The 26,563-nt window shown below is 38.8% G+C and overlaps 1 protein-coding gene and 1 long non-coding RNA gene across 5 annotated transcripts; one reads left to right on the plus strand and one right to left on the minus strand.

The window, feature by feature from the left end:
* Nucleotides 1-190: 190 nt before the first annotated feature.
* LOC102219770 (inosine-5'-monophosphate dehydrogenase 1b) lies at nt 191-12,618 on the minus strand. Of its 4 annotated transcripts, none has more exons than XM_023349978.1 (16): nt 12,458-12,618; nt 10,488-10,586; nt 10,222-10,299; nt 7,099-7,147; nt 5,655-5,756; nt 5,491-5,565; nt 4,865-5,071; nt 4,698-4,785; nt 4,427-4,626; nt 3,742-3,832; nt 3,499-3,594; nt 3,208-3,351; nt 2,955-3,099; nt 2,729-2,872; nt 2,561-2,644; nt 191-2,064 (listed from the first exon to the last, which is right to left on the minus strand). In XM_023349978.1, exons 2-16 carry the CDS (start codon nt 10,583-10,585, stop codon nt 2,043-2,045), a joined length of 1,623 nt encoding a protein of 540 aa, XP_023205746.1. In that variant the 5' UTR covers nt 10,586; nt 12,458-12,618; the 3' UTR covers nt 191-2,042. The 4 variants fall into 4 exon arrangements, with proteins under 4 accessions (XP_023205746.1, XP_014328672.1, XP_023205745.1 ...); XM_014473186.2 differs by having other exon boundaries at nt 10,222-10,302; XM_023349977.1 differs by lacking the exon at nt 12,458-12,618 and adding an exon at nt 12,288-12,308 and having other exon boundaries at nt 10,222-10,302.
* Nucleotides 12,619-23,448: 10,830 nt separating this feature from the next.
* LOC111611805 lies at nt 23,449-25,088 on the plus strand. Its single transcript, XR_002754237.1, has 2 exons — nt 23,449-23,623; nt 24,604-25,088. It is a non-coding gene; the product is annotated as an uncharacterized LOC111611805 (long non-coding RNA).
* Nucleotides 25,089-26,563: the final 1,475 nt, after the last annotated feature.

The raw sequence follows: 26,563 nt of genomic DNA on the forward strand, positions 1-26,563 counted from the left end.
TTTCGTTTGATTAACCAAAACATTTCTGTGTGACAAAAAAAGGAGATCTGTACTTTTTCACAGCACTGTACAGTCCTCTGACTGGCGTATTAATTTAAGTTGAAATAAAGCGTTAAATATTTGTCTTCTTTTTCTTAAAATTAAACATAAATCTCATTGAAAAGAAAAGAAAGAAAGACAGGAGCTCATGCACAGTATTGTATTTATTTATTTTAACATATTAAAAACAGCAAAAGCAACTTTCCTCTTATGAGAGTTTTTACTGTAAACATATCCTAAAATGATCTTCTTCAAAACCCCCTGATGGATAATAACTGAAGATTTCCCCATCAGTTTACAAAAAAAGAGAGAGAAGGTTTTTGGTTGCAAAATGTGTCACTCTGTGTCAACAATCGCTGAAAACTGAAATTTATACAGAGAAACATTAACAAAATGTCAGTTGTGCTTTGTGGATGGACTAACAGGACTCAGTACTTCACAATTAAGACATTCTGGACAGCTGAATGACCTGTTTTAAATAGGGAATCTGGAATAAATAAGCAGATTCTTCAAACTTATTGTAGGCATTTGTTTTCTGCAGTCACAGTCATGTACATTTTTCTTGAAAGTCATTGTAGCTGCAAGCACTGTTAGTTCACCTTGTGTGGGATGGAGAAACTTCGTAGGGTTAGAGAGAAAAAAAAAGAAAAGAAAAAAGTCCAGTAAAAGTATGGCAAGGATATCCACTTTGAACAATTTCTAACTCCAACATCAACCGAACGACGAACAAAGATACTCAAATAAAATGTGGCAAGAACGTGTCGCTATTCACTGTGCCGACGTGTCCATCTCTATTTCAAGGCATACCTCTGGTGAACAGATAAAAACGCAACAATCTATGCCTGACGGGAAAAAAACAGATGAGCTAACTGCCGCACCAGTTTTGGTACTAAGGTTTAAAAAAATTCAAATAAAAAGAAGTGTAGATACACTTGGCAGTATGTTTGCGATCTAAGCAGAATATAAACACAGCCACGCTTGGCTCAGTGGAAAAAAAACATGCATTATCAAAAACCTTCCAGCTGAAATCAAAGTCGCCAGGACTCTACAGGTTTAATATAAAGAGTTTTTCTCTGAAAAAATATTCAGATTACGACCAAGGAAATAGTCACTTTGAGTGTTTATGATTGACCCATTATACAACCTAAACATAAATTATGTTCATTAGCTTTTGGTGCCCTCCATGTTAAATATACCAACAACACTGAGATGGGGCACTGCTTATTTGGCTCAGAATGATTGAATTTCCAAAGAGGAAAAAAAAAAAAAAAAGCCCCCACTGCAGATCTGCCCTCTATTCCGATTCAATTAACAACGATGACAAATGACTCAATTGTAAGAATGCACTATACACCAAGTAAATAACGTACTGTAATACGAGCAGCATACATCTGCAATGACCTAGAATTATTACTCGGAAAGGTTTGCCGTTCCAGACTGGGACGGTGCACAAAGAGAGACGTGCCATCATGTGTTCTGCACACATTACAGTGTGTTGTTGAACGGGGATGGGTTAAGGTTCAGGTGGCGCGTTTGCTAGTAGGCGCGGGACCCAAAACGAGCCACAAAAAGATGCTGCTGACCTGCGCCACGGCTGTTTCTGACAGGACAAATACAACACAGCGCGCCTTTACTGTAACCTCACACAACCTGGAATTCACACTGCTGTTTCTCTCACGACTATCAGCCTCACGCACACGAACCTGGTGTGGGGCTGCACACTCATGAACCAAACAAACAAACAAACAAAAAGACTAACAATAACCCTGATGCGCCACTTCGTAAGAGCAAAGTCTGAGGTGTTCAGAGACTCAGTGTAGGTTTGAAGATTCTCCATTTGCTACGATGCCGTCCTCTACCCCAAATCAGCCGTTTGTGCTAAGTGAGCGAGTGGGCTTAACGCAGAGGAAGCAGAGAGGGTGTTGTTGCGGATTTTGGCAGAAGTTTTTAAAACATTTGGTCACTGTCAGATTGGATCTCCTTCACTCTTCCTTAAGTTCCATTTAGTAAAGTCGCTTCTCATAACTGTGGAGGCAAAGAAACAAAAAGATCAGAATTTAGTCTGTAGGATGTCATTCAGCTTAAACCCAGACTTTAGAAATGTGCTTCGCATAAAATGTCAATTTGAAGCCTTGCTGTGAGCAGAATCATAGCCAAGGGAAGAATGTTACAAATTCATCGAGCCTCTGGTTCTGGCGCGATGAATTTGTGTTTCAGAAAAATATGCCTCTTAAACAAACAATTTGATGTTATGTCACTGTGGTTCATTTTATACAATTGCTGATGCACCATAGAGTGTAAATTTCCAGATCTTTGGATTCTCTCTTCGATATAGTAACCTTCAAGAGGTTGAAGAGCTAAAGAACTTAATTCTAGATATTTAATATATTTTGATTTCTTTTCTGAAATTACATTTGATTTGTGACTTGTTTAAAAATTGTGCTAGAAAAAATGCTTTTAAAGAAGAGAATTCAGTATTTTTGTTTTATACTAGAATTATACTTTTTTTTAAGTTACTTACGAGTGTAGTCCATGAACGCCTCCCTCAACCTGTGCGGACATAGTTCGCTTCTCAAACTTCAGTTCCCCAGAGTACATCATAGAACTAGGAAAAAAAAAAAAATCTAATTAATTTAATGTAGCATACATAAATATTACACGCGTGCTCCAAATAAAACAGAAACCCCACCGGAGGACAGACAGGCTCTTTGCTCCGATGTCCTGGCAGCCATGTTGGATTCCAGCTATGAGGTACGGTACAAACTTATGGATGGAGCCTTTGTCCTGGACTGAGCCCGACACGCCCTGAGCGACCTTCACCTTGTCACCCTCACTGAAGAGAAGACATCACCCGCTTAAGACTCACTGCACCCAAATATAACATTTGTATTTAAGACTTTTTAGCTCCCACACACCTAAAGTAGCGCTTCTGGCTGCTGGTGCTTTTCTCCATCGCATCCAGAGATCCCATACCCCGATATTTCTTCAGTCGCACGCCGTCTGAGAAGAAGTACTCTCCAGGAGCCTCAGTGGTCGCAGCTAGCAGGGAGCCCATCATAACTGTTGAAGAGATTTCACACATGGTATGATAACAGATATTTAAACGGTGGCATGAAATAGCTAGAAATTGGACGGGGCTGTTTCTCATGGTAAACATTTGGGCCTCACCAGTCGATGCTCCCAGAGACAGAGCCTTCACCACGTGGCCCACAGTCTGAATACCGCCATCCGCAATCACCGGAACGCCAAAACGTCTCGCGTACTCTGCTACTTTATACACAGAGGTTCCCTGAGGACGCCCACACGCCATCACTAAAAGGAATTAAGAAAAATAAATAAATACAGTTGATGCAGGGCAGTCAGTCTGCTGTAGTGGACCTGCAGTCCCATAGCTTTGCAAGTGATGAGCGGACTGCAAATTTTTCTGCATTGCCATCTTTGTGCTCAATTGTCAAATACCTTCCTGCGTGATGCAAATGGAGCCACAACCCATCCCAACCCTCAGAGCATCCACACCGGCATCAATCAGATTCTTGGCCTGGGCTGCTGTAACCACTGCGGGGGGAGAAAAAATTTATAAAACAGCAGCAATTCTACCCTTGCAACATTTTGTAAGAAAGACAGTTCCAAGAACTGTTAGCAGTTGCTTGATTTTAACTTTTAACCCAGATACTCAGCTATTTCCAATTGCAACAAACTCACCGTTTCCTCCCACGACTTGTAATTCAGGATGCTTTTGTTTAATGTAGCTGATCATGTTGATCTGATACACTGAGTTGCCCTGTGAAGAATCCTGGAAATACAGAAACATTTTTTGTTTTAGGTAAAAGTATGCCACACTTCAGAAAGTTCTGAATAAAATATGAACAAATTACTGTATTTTCCTCACTATAAGGCGCACCTAAAAACCTTCAATTTTCTCAAAAGCCGAGAGTGCGCCTTATATATGGACCAATATTGAGCCACAACAGGTCTCACAACTACGGTAAGCAGCCGCCGACTTCATTTTCCCCCGTAGAAGAAGAAACGCGCTGGGTTTTGTGTAAAGACCCCAAAATGGCTCCTATTAAGAAACGCTTACGACGCAGAGTTTAAGCTCAAGGCGATCAGTCACGCAGTAGAACACGGGAATAGAGCAGCAGCGAGAGAATTTAACATGAACGAATCAATGGTGCGGAAGTGGATATATATTGTGATTCACCAACGTTTGATTTACCGTAACAGGATCAGACTGTTTTTTACGTGTTTATTGAATCGAGGAAAATTTCCCCTCCACTATATGTTATACCTTGCTGTTGTTAAAAGATAAACTGTGTCACGAAAATACCACGTCACTTACTTTACCTCGGGGAAAATAATATATAAAATATATATAAATAACACCTACCAGCACAACCACATCAACCCCAGCCTGCACCAGTAGGTCCAGTCTGTATTTGTCATCCTCCCGGGTGCCGATGGCGGCACCACAGAGAAGCTGTTTGCGTGAATCTTTTGATGCTAGCGGGTAGTCTCTGTTCTTCTTCAGATCTGTCCTGGCGATAATGGCCACCAGCTCGTCATTATCATTCACAATGGGAAGCTTGCCTGAAATGAGAGTGTCAAAATGAGCTTAGGAAGCAACACAAGAAGCTCTGCTTTAACACGCCAATGTTTACCTTTTTTGCTCCTCTGTAAAATATCATTTGCTTCTTTGAGCGTGACGCCAGCTGGAGCTACCACCAAGTCCTCTCTTTTCGTCATAGCCTGGAAGATTGCAAGTATGATTACGGTAACAAAACAAAATCAATGTGTGAAAAACTCCCAGAAATGTTAAGTAGCACACCTCCTCCAGAGGTTTGCCATGGTCCTTCTCAGAGAGGAAGTCGATGTCTCTGGAGGTGACAATCCCAACCAGCTTGCTGCCCATTTTTCCCGTCTCCGTGATGGGAATTCCAGAGAAACCGTGTCTTACTTTGGCCTCAAACACATCTCCGATCGTGTGACGCGGACTCATTACGACCGGGTCTGTGATAAAGCCCTGTTCGAACCTCTGGAAAGGAACATAAAAGTAAATGAAATCATGAATCATTTTGTGACCAAAGTGAGCTTTTGTTTGTGAGTAAAGCAGCAGACGGAGCAAAAACAACTCCACACAAGTAAGAAATTGTAATACACCGCACGCAACAAAAAAAGGGAAAACATACACAGCAATAACAAAAACATGCATCACACACAGAAGGTGAAAGTTACCATATGCTATATAAAAAAAGATATGGGGAAAAAAATTAGGAAAAGTTGAGAGAGCAGCTTCAGATTAATCATTTGTACTTTATTCCACTTTGGTAAGATTTGACAAAACAAAAACACCACAACAACCTCTGGGGTCAAAATAAAACACAACATGCATGACTAAAAAAAAATGCCCATCATTTATAATTAACATGATAGAAGCGGAAATTGTTCCTTTACCTTGACCTTCCGGACCTCATTGGCTTGGAATTCAGGTGTGCAGTTGTGATGAATGAATCCCATTCCTCCCATTAGCTAGCAAATTAGGAAGGAAAACCACATTTAGCTTTAAAAAGTTGCAAGCTTAGATTAAAAAAATAAAAGCGAAGTCTGCATTTCCTTACCGCCATAGCAATTGCCATGGCTGACTCTGAGACGGTGTCCATGGGCGACGAGATAAGAGGGGTTTTCAGGGTGATCTTCTTGGTGAGTGCTGACGTCAGGTCCTGTAAAAGTTAAAACAGATTGCACACTTCATCCAGCAGGGGGAGTAATACACTGTGTCACTATGTTTAGTCAATGCTGATTAAAGTGAAAGGAAAAGTCCCAAAGCCTCTCAGTTTGGCGTTACTCTGTGATTTAAGATGGCTGAACATCAAATCCAGTAAATTGGGCTCTGGCTCATCATTATGTTTCTCTAAACAACAGAATTTACCTTCACTTATCATCCACTCCCACAAGAATCAGCACTTTTGGGATTCTTTTTTTTTTTTAAAAAAAACACTTGTGAACGAAAAAATAAAACAGAAGCAGCATTCCTCGCATGGGAAACCAGCAAATCAGTCTAACTCACATCTCAGATTTGCTCTCTATCTCACATAGACGTAAACTATGGAGGCAGATCGCCGTGTTTCTCAGGAGTTCACAGTGAAGGCAAACAGTATAATATTGTATTCTGATTTTACTCAACGGGAAGCTTTGAGTCAGAGAGGGAAGTCAAAAACCTCACAAATTTAATCTTCAAAATGGAACTTCAAATATCAAACCAATATGTTCTTAATGACTCGTGGGTGTTACGCCTAGTATTTCCTGTCATGGCTTTCCATGTTTGTTGTGATCAAAAATATTTCTTTAAACTTGTTTCTTTAAAACAGCAGCAGAAAACACTTGTCAAGTATTAAAAACAGTACAACAAAAACAAAATTGTAGGGTTTTGTTTTTATTGATTTCTTTTTTAAAATAACTTGGTACTCCTAGCTAGCATACTTGCATGAATGCTAACTTGTTAATGCTCAAACCAGACTCTCAGACCGCCAACCGAAATAGGATGTTTCCATGTATCTATTATTAAATAATGTCAAAAATGCGCTCATTAAACTGCTCAGTTGTAAACAACAGCTCTGGAGAAATCGCAGAGAGATTATAGATCAATTAAACTAAAACCCTTAGAAATGGATGGAGCAGAAGAGGGAGGTTTCATTTCGTGTAGAGCCCAGAGATTAACTCATCTGTTGAGCGACGGATGAGCCACTGACCAGACGTGAACATAAACATGAGGGGTGTGGGTGCAGCTGCTGTCTAACCACACTAAGTAAAAACAGCAAGTCAGAAAAAGAGCAGCTCTCGTGTCAGTAAGAAGTGGAAAATGCCACGACTTCTGTAAACAACTGGATATAGAAAACGAGGCAGCGATGCACAGTGGAAGATTTTACGTGTAGCTCTGCTTTCTTTTCATTTAAGGAGATCATTTCCAAACGTTTTCATCATGAGGGAGTAAAGCGATAAGTAGGAAGTTCTAGCTCATGAAAAAAAGAAAAAAAAAACACTAAAAGCTGAAATAGTACTCACCACTTCATCAGAGGTAAAGTCAATGAAGCCAGGCAAAATCAGGAAGTCACTGAAAGACAAAGAAGAAATCAGAAATTAAAGAGAAAAAAATGGAAAAATAATGGATCATCATTGAAATCTCAAGACGTAATTAATTAATAGAAACTCCAGGAGCTCCAGATTAAGACTTCACTTAATATGAGCCGACAGAACAACATAAACCGTTTTTATACCAAACTGAGGACTTGAATTACATCTTATTGTTACGAGTTGCCTCTTTATGTTTTGCAGAAGAAAAACATGGCTGAGAACAGACACTAAGGACAGCAGGGTACACCATGTACCTACTAAAAAGCTAGAGTTGACCTCTTCATGCTGAGTAAACACTACAGGAACTAGAGTGAAATAATTTTGAGGAGAAAAAGCTAGACAGAAATAGTGTGTCCCCCTCCCCCCTTCAGGCAGTCTGTGTGTATTTAGTCATTTTTGCAGATGGGTGTGAGACCATGCAGTAGACGAATGGAGCGGCACAGGACTAAATGGGAGCTTTGCATTTTTAAAATGAATGTCAGATGAGGAGTACATAGTGGGAATGGATCCAAACTGAGGAAAGATGAGCACTACATGAAGAGTGCAGGAGACTGGAATATGAGGGATGACTTTTAATCTATTTTGCTTCAGTGTGGGTGGAGACCAGGAGTCAAAAATAGCTTCCCTGAATGGGACACTAAAAGGCAGGAGTCCCAGCCGCCAACAGTACGAAGGATCCACATCTGTTAGCATTTAGCTGAAGCCTCAGACCTCAGCAGCATCACAGTCTGAACCGACTCAAGAGTCAGAAGCAAACAGGCTCTGATTCCAAAAGGAAACAAAAGCCTGTGGCCTATTTGTGGTTTTCATTTGAATGTTAAATGTAGACAAATCCAGGATGCTAAGTGGGAGTGTTTGAAGATAAAAAAAAATAAAAAAAAACACAAAGGTCACTTTGCTCACTTTCTCTCATCCTACAATCAAAACAAATTAAATAAATCTAAAGAGCATTCTTAAAATCCAGTATCAAATTAAAACCAAATTACATTTCAAATCTATAAATGGTCTGCATAGACACCCATTACTTGACTGTGACAAAGAATGGTATTTTGCATGCCAATCATGTTTCTGAAACAATACTGTCTGGCTGAATGTTTTTGTACAACCATGAATTATGGTGGATGCTTAATTCATGTATTATCCTTTGATTTTTTTGTAAACCCATTGACCTTTTCCAATCATTCTCATGTAACAAACTTCAAATTTACATTTATTTCATTGCAATTTCATGTTATAGACCAAGCAGTCTGTAAAGAGGAAGAAAAGTGAGCCTGTAATGGGTTCTCTTCTATCTCCACCTTGAGAGTTGTTGTCCTGATGGAAAGTGAACCTCTGCTCTACTTTTAAATACAACGCAAACTATCCAGTTTTCAGACAATACTGCACTATAATCTATCTTCATCTTTCTATCAAACATATATTACAATATTCTTGTTAAGCACTGTAATTTAATCCCCGTCATGGTGCCACTTTCGCTTTTTCACAGATTAATCTCTCCACATTAAAACAAGTAGTCTATCTTCTTGTTTCTGCCTGTTACACAAATAACACCTGGGCTTACCCATGTTAATCAGTCTGAAGTATTTAACATGCAGGTGCACATATCAGAAAGCATAGACGGACATCTGAAGTGTCATTTCTGCATGTGGCATTTATGGCACAATGATACAGGAAGTTTCACTAACAATGAGTTCCTGTGTGATCTTGCTTGTTAGATTTTTTGCGAGTAAAAAAAAAAAAAAACTAATGATTTTACACATCACATTTTTTATTACTATTTTGTATCGAGAGAAAAAAAATGCTGAATTTCAACCAGTGCTACAATTATCCTTTTTAGAGAAAAAAACACAAAACAAAACAAAAAGAGAACGAAATCTTTAACTAAGTTACATGATGCCCATTCAGGCAGCTATAAGTAAAATGTTTTACAGAAACAGGAATCTGGTCTTATTGCTAAGCAGCAGCGAAGCAGAAACAGAACGAAGCCAGAGATTTTCAGCTAATAATTAAAAGTGCTTTAGAGGACAGCTGTAAAGGGATCCAGAGCATGAGTAAGAGTTGAAAATTGATCAAATGGTTGGGGATTTATGTGAGTGGAAAGAAGCTGCACATGCATCTCAGGTCCAGAATTTTTTTGTTCCAAAACAAAAAGATGGATGGCTTTATGTTTAGCTATTTCTATACAGATGAAACCTGAGGTTTACCTACACTGCAGAAAAGAAACATAACTTTTCTTTCTCTCTTGCTGTGATACTGAATCGTTCTCGTGATAAGCAGAACTATATCTAGTTGTTTAGTGCCAGGATAATAAAAACAATTTAAAAAAAAACATTTTTAAAAACACATTTTTTTAAGCGAAGTCTTTCCGAGGTTTTTAAGTCCATTTGAATTCAACTCTTATTTGTTTCTCTGTCGGAAAAGAAACTGATCCACTTGATTAACTAAATTAAAAACCTCAACTTTTTTTTCCTGGTAATTAAAAATAATTTTGGCAATCCTAACTGCCTAAACCTGTCTGATTTAACACTGGTGAACAAAAACAAAAAGAAAAAAAAAGATTATGCGTCTCTTAATACAGTGCATGTAAACTTATAGGTTTCAACTATGAATTTCAGTTTCAACCCATGGCTACCTGATCCATAAAGCATGTGCCACCAACATGGTAAAAGAGAAGCAAGAAAGGGTGAGGCAACGGTGCTTAATTAAAGGAGCACAACGTGTGCAAGAAACAGCATAAAGTGTTAGTCATGCATTCTGTGTTTACAAGAGAGGTCAAGCACTTTACTGATCTGTTTAGGTAAATAACAATAACAAGCGTTATGCTGATGGGAGCAAATTTTTTGTTTCCCCCATAACCAAGATCAAGTTGAGCATTTAAGCAAGCTTCTGACACTTTATTGCATAAAAAATCATCATAATTTTGGGATAAACGCAAATAGTTTTTCTTTAAAGAGCAATAATTTGCTTCCCCCTTTAAATTTAAAACAAAAAAAAAAAACATCCTCAATAGACAGAGGGTTTCTTTAATAGTTTGAAGATGATTGGTTTACTCACTTGTAAGTCAACCCATCTCCTTTAGAGCATAGCTCTTCAGCCGTATGGCCATCCGAGACAACACACTGTTGGTCAGATCTGCTGGTTCAAAATGCGTTGACCATTACAAAGCACTGATGTGCACACTTATCTTAACCTAACCTAATTGAGCGCTTAAAAAAAATATATCTTAAACCTTTTGATTCTGTTTCACGAATGTACAGAGATGTGTGGGGAAGAAAAGAAAGAAAAGAGAAACTTGCATTCTGTGATGCGTGGATACTTACTTGTATGTAAGGCCGTCGCCAACTGAAAAGAGCTGCTGTGCTGACAGTCCATCATCTGGGATGTAGCCCGTACCACCACTGATTAAATAATCCGCCATGCTGCCAAAAGATCACACAGAAGCGCAACCGCAGGAAAAAATTTACAATATGCACATGACGACAGGGATTGAATGTTTTGCAGGACCCGTACAAAATGCGGTGTTCTGTATGAAACATTTTAAATCACAGAGAAGCTTAGTTAAAAAGTAATCCACTGTCACCACAAGATCTGAAATATTGCATCACTAAATAAAAGAAAAAAAAAATAAAAATAAGTGCAATAGTCCTCACACTATCCAATGTTTGGCATAAGCCCTAAACGTTGACCAAGTAACGCACAAATCCATCGCTGTGGGTAAACAGTGGGACCTTTTGAATTTAAAAAAAAACATACATCTTAAATTTAGCTCAAAATTATAGTAAACTAAATGCTGCGTTACACACAAACACTCCTCTGCACCATCATATGTATCTTGACTGAAGTGTCACTGGCCTGGTGACCTAGATTAGATTATCGGCAGCCAGCAAACACTAGCTGCTAGCACTCCACACCCGTAGATAACATAACAAAAAATCCGATGCTTCAGATCATTCTTTGTTTTTTACACTGAGGTGCATCAAAGGAGTATCTCTATTTGACCATCTATGATGGGCCTTGAAATCTATTACGGGGCCCCGCTTATCTCTACATTTTGGGAACAGGATGCAGCCCACCTTATGGTATTTTTCTAATCTTGTTTATCTTTTAACTGGTCTTTACCATGCAGATGAAAAAAGTTATGAGGAACTAACTGCAATCAATATATTGCTATATACCAGCAAAACAAAAACCTGAAAAAACGTGTTTCTTTTTTCCTGCAGCTTTTGGAAAGGTATGTTTAAGAGTAATGAAGGAAGTATAGTGAAAAACACTAACAAACTACTTGCATTGAAGATACAGTAGGTAAATGTCGCAACTATTCGTTCTATTTTAGCGTTTTAATCACGCCGAATTAGTAATAAGGTTCACATACATTATTTATACTGTAGAATGTCCCTATAAATAATGGTGAATATCTAGAAGAAAGACTTCTGTTATTTTTAATATATCTCTAACGCAAGTTTGGCACTGGACTCACAGGTCTCCTTTATTTCGACTGTATTCAAGAAAAAAAACCTGTAAAATAATGTCCTGTTAGCAAAATGTACAGAAACTTCCACAAAAGTTGCATTAAATTAGCTATTTAGCTGGTAGAAAAAGATGCGTGAACACCTGTTTACACACTTCAGTGGCTACATCTAGGTTAGCTAGTTCAATGATTAACACTATTAGCTTTGAGCTATAATGTGTAATATCTGCTAGTCACTCTCAGAGGTTAAATAGTAAAAAACATTATTATCACCACCAGTTTGCAACATTATAACGCCCATATAAATGTTAAAGATTTAAACGCTGAGTCAACAATATTTTTTTATCATTTAAAGAAAATAAATAAAGCTGCATAAATAAAATTAAAACATTTCGGACAGTTTTGCTGTTGAACCCATTATAAAGCCAATATATTTCCACATTAACGATGACGAACTTGTGGGTAACCACATGAACTACATCCAGACTACTCCGTTTGTAGACATGTGGGAGCGACCGCTAGCATGTAGCATTAGCAGGTTTTGTTGCCCTGTCTTAGGGTTCAGTCGATTCTTCCGAGAATTTAAGGTCTACGACTTAAGCTTGCACGCCGTTTAGCAGCCAATAAAGCGGCTTAAACTGTTTAAGTTTACCCCAAGAGTAAAGTCGAGCATCTTTCTTTGAGTAAGCTAGCAGCTGCCTGAGAAACCAGATGCCCACGTTGACAAAAAAAAAAAAAAAAAAAATAGGGAACAACTTTCCAGCTGCGAGACCCTCGCGAAACCGTACGAAGGCGACTGTAAAGGCGGAACTACTAAAATACCTCGTAGAGAAATGAACAAGATGAAAACAAAGATCCTTCTTCAGTCCAAGATGTGTATATATATGTCTGCAGGAGGCTGAGAAGTGGTTGCTTGGTCGCCGTCTGCAGACAGTGTTGGTGTTATGTACTGAGAGCAGCGTCACATCCCCTCCTCCCTACTTCCACCATGAGGCCAGTTAACCCGATGGATCCTGCGATAAGGGCCGAGATAAAACTCTTTGGGGTTGGGTGCCTAGGCAGAATCCGGTTTGGGGGTCATACTTCCAGTAGTCACTCACTAACCACCTGAGCACCACTCAGCAGCTACAGCATGTTGCTGATCTAGTGCCAGATAAAATAACAGTGTGTTGCAAAAGTAGTAATGCTGCTTTAAGGTTTTCTACATTTTGCAGCCGAGCAATTCAGTTTCCTGGGATTGTTTTTGATAGACCAGCACGCATAACTGTGAAGTGGAAGAAACATTACTTGTACTGTTCAACATTTATTATTAAAAAATAAAAAATTACAATTGAAAATCATGCTATGTTTTTATATTTAGCCCCATTCACTCTTGCAACTCTATGAAATCCAGTGACACCAAAATTGATCTACAAGGAAATCTTATGGGTGAGAGAAAACTAACCTTGAGCATCCCTATGGGGAAACATAGCTGTGGCAGCATGATGCTGTGGGATGTGCGCGGCTGAATCCATGTTAACCCCGACCATTATTACCTTTATGCACTATTGTTTCATCTACAGTGTACAATTCCCTAAAAACACGCTAAGGTTTATAATCAAATTTGAAACTTAAAGAGGTAGGACAACTGCTGAAAGGCACTACAAACAGACTAGCTATTAGCATTGTGTATTCTGGACGTTTCAGACAATGAACAAGAACATTTTGTTGCTTTTCAGTTTTCGCGTTTATCAGATACGCAAAACCTAATATGTCTCATGACTGCTGGTTCTTTTTTTAGGTGAACCATCTTGTTAATGTTAGAAAAGGTTGTTTTGAATTGCGTCTCATTCACATGTTCATAATTGGCCTGATTGCACAGAGCGGTCACCACTTCATTCACATGAAAGCAGTTACGTGAAATCTAGCTATGCAAGGTCAGCATTACATCTCATATTGGGAAGTTAACAAGTGCCAGAGGATGTCATATTTAAAACGATAAGAAATCACTCTGAAACCGAGCATGACTTTACATGAATGGTTTCAGAAGTAATCCTAACCCCTCTGTACGCAAACCTTGCAAGTGATAGCTGTTTCATGCAGCCATGCGTCCTAATTGACATTTTGCCCTTGTCATCAAGCAGATGACAGCCAAGAATCATTTCCTATTGCTTCCTCACTGCTAATTTTATCTGTCATTACCTCACTGCAGCTCAGAGAGGCCAGGAGATAACTGCCAATCAGAACTGTGCTATACAAGCCATTGCAAATAGAGGGCAGAATTTTGACAAATATAATTCACACTCCTCCCTGGATGAGTCTTTGGTAAGAGTTGCTTGCTATTTGCCAAGTTGACTCAGGAAGATCTGTTACACTCTCTTTCTGTGATATTGAATGTGGGTCATTACAGATATGGGTCAGTGGTTCTTTTATGCACTGCTGCTATTCTGAGCACTTGATTCAGCATTGTTTGTCTTCCCCACTGCATTCTGCTTGCTCTGGCCCGAGTGGTGAATCACAGAGCTTGTGCACGAGGATCAGAAAGGGTTGGATTCAAAATAACACCTGTCTACTCAAGAGGAGCTCTTAGTGTTGCGTTAGCGTCGACTGCATCAACAGCGGGTCAGTTCAAACCAGGAATTTGCAAGGTGCAGGCATGTGTGCTGACAATCAGCCTGACCAACATGAACTTATTTAGCATGTGTGACTTGGCAATATTCAAATTCATCTCACGAATTTGAATATCATCAAAATGTTTGTTTATTTCATTTTTATGTTATTCTTCATTTTAATGATTGGTGTTTAAAGTTAATGAAAATCCAAATTCAATTTCTCAGACATTTTGAATATTTCATTAGGAAAACTCAATACTCGATCAGGGCTTCCTTTGGAATTGCTTCATCAATCCAACATGGAGGTGATTGGCCTGCAGTTCATCTACATTTTTCAGTGTGCCGCCTCATCCATGTCCTTTTTTTTACTACCTTTTTCCTTTCACTCAACTTTCCTCCGGGACATCCTGAAGCTCGACCCGTCCGATATGCAGCCAAGTGACAATCAGAGAAAACTGTCTTTCAACTGAGACCTGAACAGTTTACTGGGAGGAAGTCTACTGGGGAGCAGCATATCTGAATCCACCAGACCCATTTCCACGGACGGCAGCGCCCAGGAGAGCCAAAGGATCTGCCTGACTGGTGATGATGGGAGCATCTGCATCCCCATTGTCTTAAACAACGTGGAGATAGTGGCAAGCCAGGATTCAGGCATTAACAGCAAGGCGAGTTGCAGCAACAAGGTTAAAATTCAACCTGTCGCCAGGTACGACTGGGAGCATAAGTATTATTTATGCTCCCAGTCATAGGTGTGACATTGGTCATAGGTTTGACGAACCTGTGACTACTTCATACTCTCTCCTCATGTAGGGAGTATGACGTAGTCATAGGTTTGTCACAAAAAAAAGTAAATTTTGAACACTCACTTTTCTGGAGAAAAACCTGCTTGAGTCCGAATGGCGTTGTACCGCTGTGCTGCTGTTTCGTGTCCATGGATATGTGAAATGTGCCGGATACAATGATCCCCTTCCTTAAGTGGAGCACTCATATATGAAGGCTGTGTGTCCCCTACAACTCCTCGGTAGTCAATGTGCTGGCTCTCTCTTACTCCGTCCACAGAGCGCTCGTATTCAAATCTTTCCATCGCTGGCCCTGAGATCTGACCCTGAATCTACTGGGGCCCCTCAGTCTTGTTGTGCAGCAAGTTATGTTAACAGAATAAAAAAAAAAGAAAAGACCTCCAACAGTCACTTAAATCCATAGGGAATCCCCAAAACAAAGCAAGATGAACTTAAAACAATCATAAAATTTGCAAAACAAATACAGTATTCTAATCTGAATCCTGGCATATACTCACTTTCTTTTGCTGTTGCTTACCAAACCATTTGTGAGTCTAAAAAAAAAATGTTAAGCCTTTCTCAGACTGCTCCGTCTGCTGGTGCACAGGATGCACCTGCCTGCAGGAAGATACCGGCTACCTCTAGGCGTGTCAGCAGAGGGCGTCCCCTAGGAAATTCTCCCACCAAGAGGGCGTCACCGAGGTAATGGTCCCTGCAGCATGCATTGTTGTTGTTGTTGTTGTTGTGGCGAGCCTGCTGAAATCTTGGAGCAGGAAAGACTTTTTTTATCTGATGTCCTTGTGCGCATGGGAAGAGGAACCCATTGCCCTCAGTTCCTGAGTATAACATGAGCGTTGCCGTTCTGCTGAGTGCTCCATGAAGCTCTCTTAATGTTCTACTCTCTTTCTATGTATGGGTTAATCCTGCTTTCTATCAGCAGCACAACGTCATGTTCACAAAGAGGATTGCAGTATTAGAGGCAACATGGTCTGAAAAGAGAGAAACCCATTTTTACACCCGCAAGAGCAGGGGTGGGCACTCCTGGTCCTCGAGGGCCGGTGTCCTGCAACTTTTAGATGCATCTCTACTTCAACACACCTGAGTCAAATAATGAGGTCGTTAACAGGACTCTGGAGAACTTGACTGCACTTAGAAGGAGATTCAGCTGTTGGATTCTGGTGTGTTGGACCAGGGAGACATCTAAGAGTTGCAGGACACCGGCCCTCGAGGACCAGGAGTGCCCACCCCTGCGCAAGAGCAACATTAACATCACAAAGGTGAGTTATTGTCTTGAGTAAATAAGTGCTAAAAGTCAGAGATTCGACCTAACCCGACATATTGTGCACAAAGCACATTTGTGTCATGACATTCTTGAAAGCAGATTCCACAACCTCTCCAAATGGTTTCAAACCACTGCTCCTAAAAAATAAAAATAATTTCTGACGGCAAGTTTGTGCAGTTTGTCGTGTGTGCAGTGACCAAGTACCTCTTGAACTTCATCACATTTTGTTTTGCTGTGTTATATCCACAAGCTTACGGTAATTAGGATTCTACGTGATAGGCCTACAAAAGGTGGTGCATGGCAATGAAGTGGCAGCAAACTGACCCATTTCAAATTCTGCTACAAAGAAAATCTAAAAACTGACGTGCCTCTGTAGTTAGACCCCTTTTCTCTGATACCACGTAGGAAATGTACAACCCACAGGAAGAGTACACACAACTTTGAAGCTACCAAAACTTGGCTGCCTTCCTGAACTGTCTACAGCAGAACTATTTGTCATACATGCCAATAAATCTAACCTCTCCTCCCCATTTTCTACCACTTTGTAATTTTGCAAAACCTTGTGTTGGTCTTTCACATGAAAATCAAGTGAAATACTTTGAAGTTTGTAATGACAAACTAGGTGTTTCAAAAAAGAGCAAGTCGTATGAATAGTTTTACAAGGTTTTTCCATTCACATCTGAAAGGATGGCACAAGTACATTTGTTGTTGTTTTGAAACATAAGAGCTTTTGTGCAAAGCATTTACAAATGTACAACAATCCTTGTCCATCGAGGCTCTTATCTCATGAACGAAGAGAGCCTTGATTTCAGTCCCTTGGAAATCAGGACTGAGTGACTGACAGCTGGTGAGATGTTAAAATGGAAAATCCTCTTAGCTAGCCCTCTGGACTCCAGTAAAATCTTCCCGTATACCTCCACCATCACCGTTTCTTTTGACAGGTTTGAACAGAAACATTTCGCCTACAAAGTGTGCATACCGTCAGAAAACCGACCGTCGGTTTCGAAGGACAGGTTTGCCAGCTCTTTCCCAGAGTGACTGCGGTACGAACTTAATTTCATCTAAGAGTGTCACATGCAGGACAGCCCTCCTCTTAATTCCACATGTGCAGCTCCTCAGTGGATTACATTTAGCATAATGAACGTCATGTGCACAGCGTGGACAGTCACTGAACCATTGAGACAAATTGAAGTCAGAAGGTTGAACAGCCAAGTAGCTATCCCAGTGAAAGAGTTCTCCTTTTGTATAAAAGAGAGACCATGGCGGACACATCTCAGATGATCCGAATTGATTTCACATCGGACATCTTGAAATGAACCGGGCCCATCCATTTCAGTAGGCCAAAGGAAATGTGTTCCTTTTTTCATCGCTTAGTATCTCTGAAGAAGAAAGAAACATACAAAGCTTAGAGAGGTTTTATTTTGGTTTGTTAAATTGCAAAATCATTTATTTTTCAGTAGCTCACTAAGTAAGATGTGATTATATTCATAATTACACACAGACTGAGGTTTTCAAATCTTTATTTCTGCTGATTATGATGAATTTCTGCTTGCAGCAAATGAAAAAAACGATATGTGAGATTAGAATATCACATCACACCAATCAAAACAACAACAACAAACAAACAAACATTCAAACACAGTAATCTATTAGTTTAAGTGGTCGGTCTGAATATTTTATAACTAAACAATATTTACAGCATGCAGTCATATTCAATGGATTAGAACAATGAGTTTTTCAGAGACTTATCAGATGAAAAGCACCATATGAAAAATGACAATCTTTAAGCAAATATTAAACATTTTATTCACTAAGCCCACATTTCTATATCTTCAGGTGCAAGATTCTAAACAGAAACTTACAACTAGAGTCTCAATTTTATTCAGGCGATTAAAAACGGTAAAGGTTGAGTTGTTGCTAGTGTTCCAAACTGTTAACTGCTGCCACCTAGTGAATTCTTCATGCAATTGCATTGTACACCATTAAAAATAGCAGGAGGCTTTAAATTAAACCATTATGCATGTTGATTTTGAAAAACATTAGAATTTCACTTTTGTCAAGATGATATAAGTTTTTCTTACATGGATGAAAACTCAACATTATGTATGGCTGGTTAGCTCAGCTGATCAGAGTGTGGTTCTTATAATGCCAAGGTCATGGGTTCAATCCCTGTACTGGCCAATTAAAATCTAAACTCTTCAGAAAATCAACACTTAACTTCCTGAGTCAGATATTTCATCATCTGCATTGTTTTATTTCTGTTCATTTAATCCAATTAACTGGTCCATTGTTTTAAACAAACTGATCCGCTCTGGGGTTATTACCATTAGACATCCTTATAAATAATCATAAACGAGCAATCTCAATTTAGGGAATTTTGTGCTCGATTAACAAAATAGTTTCTTACAATTTCCGACACAGTTAGTCGTTTTCATATTCTGTCACATTGCAACCATGAACTTCCATGCATTTTATTGGGTTCTTAATCGACAGACCAAGAAAAAGCAATTCTTAATTATCGAGTTGTTCAAAAATTCTATTTTTTTTCTACTGAGAAATATAAATGTTCATCACTTTGTGTCTGCTTTCTTTGAATAAAACTCAGTGCAACTGATTTTACTTAAAAGTCACCTAATTAGTAAAAAAGAATCAATTTGTGTGCAACATCATCTCAGTATAACTCCACAGAAAAAAAAGGTATTTGGTGTGAATGTCGCAAAACAGGCATTTGTGGAAAAACTGAAAAACAAAAGCCGCAAGATGTTCCATTTAAGGTTTGTACTAGCCATTAAAGTGACACAACTTTGAGAAACAAAGAGTAGGCTCTGTTTGGTAGTATACCAAAAATAAAATTTTTAACCCTTCTGTAAAATTAATCACCATACTCTGGAAAGCTAAAGATAGTGGTGGCAGCATCATGCATCATTTCCCATAGAATAGGCTGAGAATCAGCTAAGATTTAATCGGAAGATGAATGGAGATCAATGGGAAGACTAATGTGAGGTTCCACACCTCAAATTAATAATCCGGCCGCCTTTACTCTGCTAGCAGCAGAGTACTTTTGCCTGAATATTGAGCAATTTGTCTTTCAGAAAACGCACTCATTTTGGGCTAGACACTGTAATGAAAACCAGACAGAAGCATGTGCGTGAAAGCTGAAGTGCTGGCTGCCTTTCAGGATCACTGTGGCAGCTTATGAAAGGTGCAGAGAATCAGCCATTGCACTGTGCACTCTAAAATCAATGCATTCAAAAATGACTCATTTATGACTAAGCATTTACCAAAAGAACAATTTGTCATCTTTTTCTCCATTACTGGCATATTTTCTTTTAACCCTTCTTAAAAGACGGTTCTGGATCATTGAGGCTAACTTAAAGTAAGTGTAAATTGAGTGTGCTTTACAGTTTACATTGACACACAACACCGATAGTAGATGAAAGCTTTCATTGTCAAGTTTGAACTTGCTTGGTGCTGAATGGATGAGAACGTTCTTTGAGTTTCTTAGAAAAGTGAAAGAAAATACCTTCTTCTGCTCAGAAGGGACCCCGAAGTCTGACAAAATAGGTTTTTACTTCACTCCACATACACACACATTTTCAGAAAACTACCAGTTATTGTTATTTTTGCTTGGAGGCGTCGAAAGAAATGTACAACAGAAACTTGTATGTTTAATACAATCATTTACTCAACACTGCTGTTTTACTTGGTGTTGATTTGGCACGATTCATTTCATTTAGTGGTTTTCAGAGTGCAGAGTCTCGAAGGCTGTTGCGCAACTCTGGGTTTTCATGCACAGGAAATCATGAGACTTGATCCTTCCTAAAATCTAAAACAGTACAGTTACTCTGACGCAATTTATCATGATCTACCAAGTAGATCATTAAACAGAGAGCAAATTCTTCCAAGTAGAAATTATCACCATTTATCATTAGATGTGCTTGAGGAGATTTGGAATAGTGCCTGCTGGCTGAGGAGTAAAATAGCATCATGTCTGGTTAATTTCAATATGCTCAGGGTTCTGAAAGGGTAAATGGACCATGAAAGAGAATTTTTACTTACAAGTCTGAGCTAGCCTTTTCTGGTCTGTGTGAATGAGTGCGTGTCTGTCGCATACACATTCATTCTTTTGGCACAGGTCAGAGTGAACTTCACCTTTCTTGCTAACAAGTCTTCTCCTTTGTTTCCTTATACACGGAAGTGAAACCGTGCATTGTATTCTCATATTTTCAATGTTAGTCACTCTAACAGGCCATAGATGTTCCAACAATGAAAAGTGACGTTTTACAACTTTCTAACTGCTTTAAATGAAAAGGATAAACTTTAGAGGTTTTCCCCCTTCAAACTATTTACATTTTGATTCACACAGACATTCGGTCAGGACATGATAATTGATAGATATTGTTCATTTGTATTTCTCCCATTATACTATTGATATGTTCAGTTCATAGGAAAACCTGTCATTGTGTGTTGCACAGACTCTCAAAAAGCGGATAGAAATATATGAATTTAAGACCAGTCTTAAATAGTCTTAAATATATATACGTATATCTCAAATACATATATATATATATATATATGTAAATAAATTACAGTTAGAGTGTTTAAGGTACTCCTGATGTTATGCTGCAATGTTCTTAGATACACAGCCTCCTCTTCCCTTACTTTGCTACTTTCTCCTACTACTCTCCATGTATGTATTTCTGCATCACTTGTAATTATTGCTGCCATCAGCTTTCATTCCCACCCACAGACTTACTACTGCTATCAACTCTACATAAACAGATTTTCCGTCTGACACAAACTGCTCATTGACCAATGTTTTGTTAGTTTAGTTTTTCTGTGCTTACTTTTGCTTCTCTCAAACTCCCTGTTGATTGTGCCAGACGGCGAGTCACACTGATTCTTGTTCTACAGGAGATTTCTTCCTGTTTAAAGGGAAGAACTCCCTTCTGCTATGACCACATGGCCAGTATGAAGGATTGCTGTACAGTCAGCAATTTAGTTCAGTCATCTGTCCATGGTTAAACCTGTGAACAAGAGGTATTGCTGATAAGACAATTTGCCTGTGCTCAATTTGTGCTCAAATTGCCTGTGCTTTCTTCCAGATGCATGACTTTTGACCTATTGGCTTTTTTGATTTTAAATCACAATGTCTTGCTTCATATATGCTTAGTTGAATCTAAGCTTTCTGTATGATTTTATATGACTGATATGAATAAGAATTATTTTGTGCTTTTCTGTATACCTGACAATGACTTGGAACTGTTTTTGTAAAGTGCCTTGTGACATGTATTGCGGACTGGAAATTACTTCAACTCAACTGAAAAGCGATGTTCAAACATACATCTTCAGAATGAAAGAAACAAAATCCAGTTGGTATACATGTTTGTTGTGGTGTCAGACACTGACAAACTTGCAATAAGCTTAAGAATGAAAGCAACCTAAACTAAAAGTAACTATATACTAAACACATTTTTATGTGCATCACATGCTCTAAGAAAATGTTGCTATTTTTTTTTCTTACAAAAGACCGGAACCAATGAGGGATTCATTTCACTTATGTCTGTGGTTAGTACCAAAAATCTGAAGTTTAATACTTCTGCTAAGTGTTAAAGCAAGTTCATTATATATATATAAGTGTCACATTCATTTGTCTGCTTAGGGAGTGACATTCTCATTTTTGGCCTCTTTCTCTGTTTTTGTGTGAGCCAGGATTACATACTTTGGTATGATGTGTGTTTTACTCTGTAGATTTCAGCATTTTGCTTTGTTGTCATACATACTGTATGTTTCAGATGATCAGAATTCTTTAATATCATACAAAAATAATTTAGTGAATTCAAAATGTTTTGAAATGATGATTTCATGTAATAGCTTTCCATGGCCTCATGTGTAAAATTTAATTGAGCCCTCGGCCTAATAACAGTTTGCTCTACCTTTGGTAGCAACAGCTGGTGAGAGATTGAATCCAGCTCGGGTTTGATTATTGAAATTCAATTGTTTTAAAGTTATTTATAACGAGTAGTTCTTGAGTCAAGAGGCAGCTACCTGTCCACATAGGACCATATTGGTTTGTACCACTCTTTCCTTAATAATTAAAAAAATAACTTGAAAAGCAAAGTGAACTTTTTCTTTAACCAGTTTATATTTGCCTCATACTTAACTTTGAACACTGTGTGAATAATTTAAGAGTAACACAAAGGGAAAATAAAATATAAATAATAATAATAATAATAATCATTTGGATGAAGCCAAATGGCACTCCTAGTTTATAAAATGCTTGTGCATGTTCCCAAACAAATTGTGAAGCATCTGGAAAGTAACATGCACAGACAAGAGGGCCCTTGAGCCTTCCCACCTTTCAACACTTTCCATGTAGGTCTCTTTTAGGTCAGCCAGGCCTGTTGTAGTTTAGATGTTTTTGCTCAAATTTAACCTAAGCAGACTTTAGAAGTCACGTTTTATTTGATTAAAGGGAGTAAAAGTTAAAAAGGAAGATGATTACCTGACCCAAACTCTCACTTTTCAAAAATCGTTATGACAAGAAATATATTTCAAATAATACTCTACCGTCCACAATAACTTGGATCTGTTGTGTCCACCCTTCGGGAATTAGGAGTATTTTTAAACCCTAGTAATGGTTGATATTTACAACCTAGCTTTTGTCAAACTGTTTGTTTGTTTGTTAAAAACTGTGAACATCAGTCTTATAGGTTTTTATGAAGTGTTCAGAGTGTGGGGATCTAGCACAAGAAGTCGTCCATCAAATCAATATATTTGTCATTTATTTTTAGGCTAAATAACATACATACTTCCTCTCAGTCAAGCTCTAATGTGTAACCCCTGTTTTGGAGGTTGCTCCCCTTAAAAAAAAATCTTCACGGGGCATCCTGGGTTTTTGCTCCAGCACTGGTTAGAGTGAAAGGTTGTGAGGGGAAAGTCAAGAATGTGGGTCAGATAAATCTTCATGCAGTGACACGATGCTCTAGGAAAAAATAATAGATGTCTTCTTTAATTTGGTTAATAAAAAATAGCAAGCATTGTGCATAATCCTTAAACCATGTCATGAGTGCTGAATGACTCACTAGTAAACGAACGACGACTTGAATACGAATTTTAATTAGGTATTTTAGAAAGAAAAAAAAAAACTCCCGTGGAAAAACCCATCAGGAAGTAGTGTTACACGACAGGCTACAGCAGCAGCAGCAGCAGCAGCAGAGAGAGAAGAAGCCCAGTTCTGTGCCGAGGCTTTCACACGGACTTTACAGCTGTTCTGTTCGGTTCCCCGCACAAGTGCAGAGGAGAAAGCGAAGATAGAAACATCTGTTGATCATTGGTATGTGAATTTCTTGTCGCTTCGGCGAACAAACCTTACTGCAAGCTCTGCTTGCTGTCTCGTAAACAATTGTCAGGTCTTCCGTTTTATTTAAGAAACCACGTTTTGCGTATTCTGTTACTGTCGCGTGTTGGCTCCTAGTGATTACAATCACCTTTTAAAGCTACAAAAAAATTTAATTAAATTAAACGACAGCGAATACAGCATATGATGCTACTAAACGGTTTCTGTTTCTAAAGATTCGCCTCCGATGGGTTTTGAACGCGGTTTTACGCATCGATTGTTTGCATCCTCACGTTTTGTGACCTGGGATTTTATGCAGTAGACCATCGTAGCGAGAAACGGCAGAATTGAATTGACAAATGATTTTTTTGGGGATGATTTTCGGATTCTTAAAACTTATTTATATTTTTTGTGCGTATGGGATTTGGATACAGCCACCGTTGCAGAACCTTCCTGACCCAAATGGCCTGAGCTAAATCAGACTGGATGGCGATTTTTAGAGCATCTGTAAACATTTATTGTCAAATCCTCCCACATATATATTCTCAATTGGAATTTGGTCTGGACAGTAACTCTCTCGCAGCTTTCCTACAGCACCATGTTAACAGTGATCAATGGTTTTGTTGTTGTGTATTAAAAAGTTCAGTTTTGTGCTCATGTTACTTGAGCACCTAATTTTGCAACTTTGTGAAATGCTCCATGTGTTCTTTCTGCTACAAAAGCCAGATTTTTGGACAGTCCGAGATGTATTTCCTCGCAGCCTCTCAGGAGCTGCCATGGCGCCTATTGACTGCTTCTCTGATTTACTCTTTTCTTACCGAGTCAGTTTAGGTGCACAACGTTGACTTATGAAATCTATCTGTCACACTGGATTGTATTTAGGGGTATTTCATGGTGCTCAACATTCACATCTCAAGTTTTAGATTTTGCTTGTGAAAACGTATAACATGATGTTTTTTTTGTTGTTGTTGTTGAAGGTAACCAAGCATGGCCATCATGGTGGCTGCTGCGGTACTCAAGCTCTACGCCATTGGAACTGCACTTTCTTTACTGGCATTTATTTATGGGATTGCTGACTCCTTCGGGGGACTCATGTACACTCAGAACCACCACTACATCCACGAACTGGACCAACAGACGCAGAGGCAGATCCCCTCCGGGGCCCACGTGCAAAGAGCCTCTGTGACTAGAAACATTGGCTGACGAGGAACTTTGTGATGTTGGATCTTTGCTTCACTTTAAAGAGACTTGGACTGTACATATTTTTCTTCCCAGGGGATGTTTTGTCTGTTTCTTTGTTTACTGTAAAAAAAAAAAAAAAAAAAAAAATGTTGCGCAGCTATTTTCCAGAACGACTACAAAGCTGTAACAGATGTAGCAGCACTACTGAACAATTTGCACTAAAACTAGAATGTTTTTGTAGCTGTTTCTGAAATAAAATACCTTCTTTTTAATTGTTTAACAAGTGTAAATTCATTGCAACCTCTCCTTAAGACATGGTTTATAGAAGCAGTAAATCTGTCCTGGATTGTGACAAACGGCTTGGACAGGTCCAGACAAAGTCTGAAGAAAAAAGAACTGCGCAATAGCAGCTTAATTTATGGGGAGAGAAATTTATTTCTTTGATCCCTTTTGTGATAATAGTTGTTTAACTGGTACTTGCTCAGGACTGTAGTTCTGTGTTCTTACTGTGGTTCTGCTGATTTCTTATAGGTTCATGAAACGAAAATATGGAAAACCAACAAGTTAGAGCACATAGAAATCTTGGATAGTGAATCATCAGATTCAAACGTAAGCGACTATTGACGCAACAGTGTTGACCCTACTGAATGTGCTTTTGTGTGTCGACGAATGCTTGAAACCTACACCAACTGGTTTTAATAAGTAATGGGTGGGGGAATCTTTTATTATTATTATTTTTTAAAGGTTAAAAGCTATATCGGCGGCGCTGAAATTGTCACATACACAAGACCAGTCATCGGAGTTGACTCAAAGCTTCTGTATTTCACATTTTGCTTTCTGTTCCTCATCTACTCCTCAAAAATTACGGTTTCGTCTTCTAGTTCTGAGAAGCACTTTTAACATTTGCTTGTTGACATTTACTTGAACCCTTTTTAGACAAGAGAGAGGAAAAGAAAAGGACAGATGCTGAAGACGACTCGAAAAGAGGAAGGAAGGGATTTCAGTGACTTTGAAGATTGGCATGATTATTGGAGCAAAACAGGCTCGTCTTTGTATTTCAGAAACTGCTGAAGTACTGGGATTTTCATACCACCAACCATCTCTGGGATTGCGGTAAATAGTTGGAAAAGAAAAAAAAGCAAAGATTCAATAGTTAAAAATGGCTTTTTGTTTTCAGAGGTCAGAGCAGAATGGACAGCATTGTTTGAGCTGATAAAGCCACAAGCGTAACTCAAATAACTAGTCAAGATATGCAAAATATGATCTCGGAATGCACAAAGGACTGTGCCCTGCAAAATATATGGGCTACAGAAGCAGAAGACAAAACTGGGTCATCTAAAAGTGGAAAACTGAGGTCACAATTCACACGGACCCACCGGAACTGGATAATAACAGATCGGAAAATATTGACTGATCCAATCAGCGTTGTTTTCAGCTGCAGTTTTCAGATGTTAGGGTCAGAAGTGGGCATAAACGTCATTTTAGCATGTATCCATCCTGTCTTGTATCAACAGTTCAGGTTTTCAGTTTGCTACTTTAGATGTATTTGAGAGGAAAGTTCTTTTTAAAAAGTCAGCATCTCTGCTGACAAAGATCGTTGTACACGTGTGGATTCCTACAGAAAGGAAGTTTATCATCTTGCACTTTTCTTCATTTATGTTGTGGTTTTGTGTCCATCATCCCTCCGTTTTATGAGCCATTAGTAACGTACTGTGTGAGGTTGCATCTGTTGCCGCTCCCAAAACTTAATGATGA

The sequence above is a fragment of the Xiphophorus maculatus genome, chromosome 17 (genome assembly GCF_002775205.1).
Source record: "Xiphophorus maculatus strain JP 163 A chromosome 17, X_maculatus-5.0-male, whole genome shotgun sequence".
In the NCBI taxonomy this organism is placed as follows: domain Eukaryota; kingdom Metazoa; phylum Chordata; class Actinopteri; order Cyprinodontiformes; family Poeciliidae; genus Xiphophorus; species Xiphophorus maculatus.

Bases quoted from the DNA above. Each gene is read 5' to 3' on its own strand.
- LOC102219770 (XM_014473186.2), bottom strand. From the start codon at position 10,585: ATGGCGGATTATTTAATCAGTGGTGGTACGGGCTACATCCCAGATGAT. The intron at 2,873-2,954 runs GTGTGTGGGAGC...TCTTCTCTTCAG, and splicing joins AGCCAGAAGCGCTACTTTAG to TGAGGGTGACAAGGTGAAGG. The intron at 2,645-2,728 runs GTGGGGTTTCTG...TTTTTTTCCTAG, and splicing joins AAGAGCCTGTCTGTCCTCCG to TTCTATGATGTACTCTGGGG.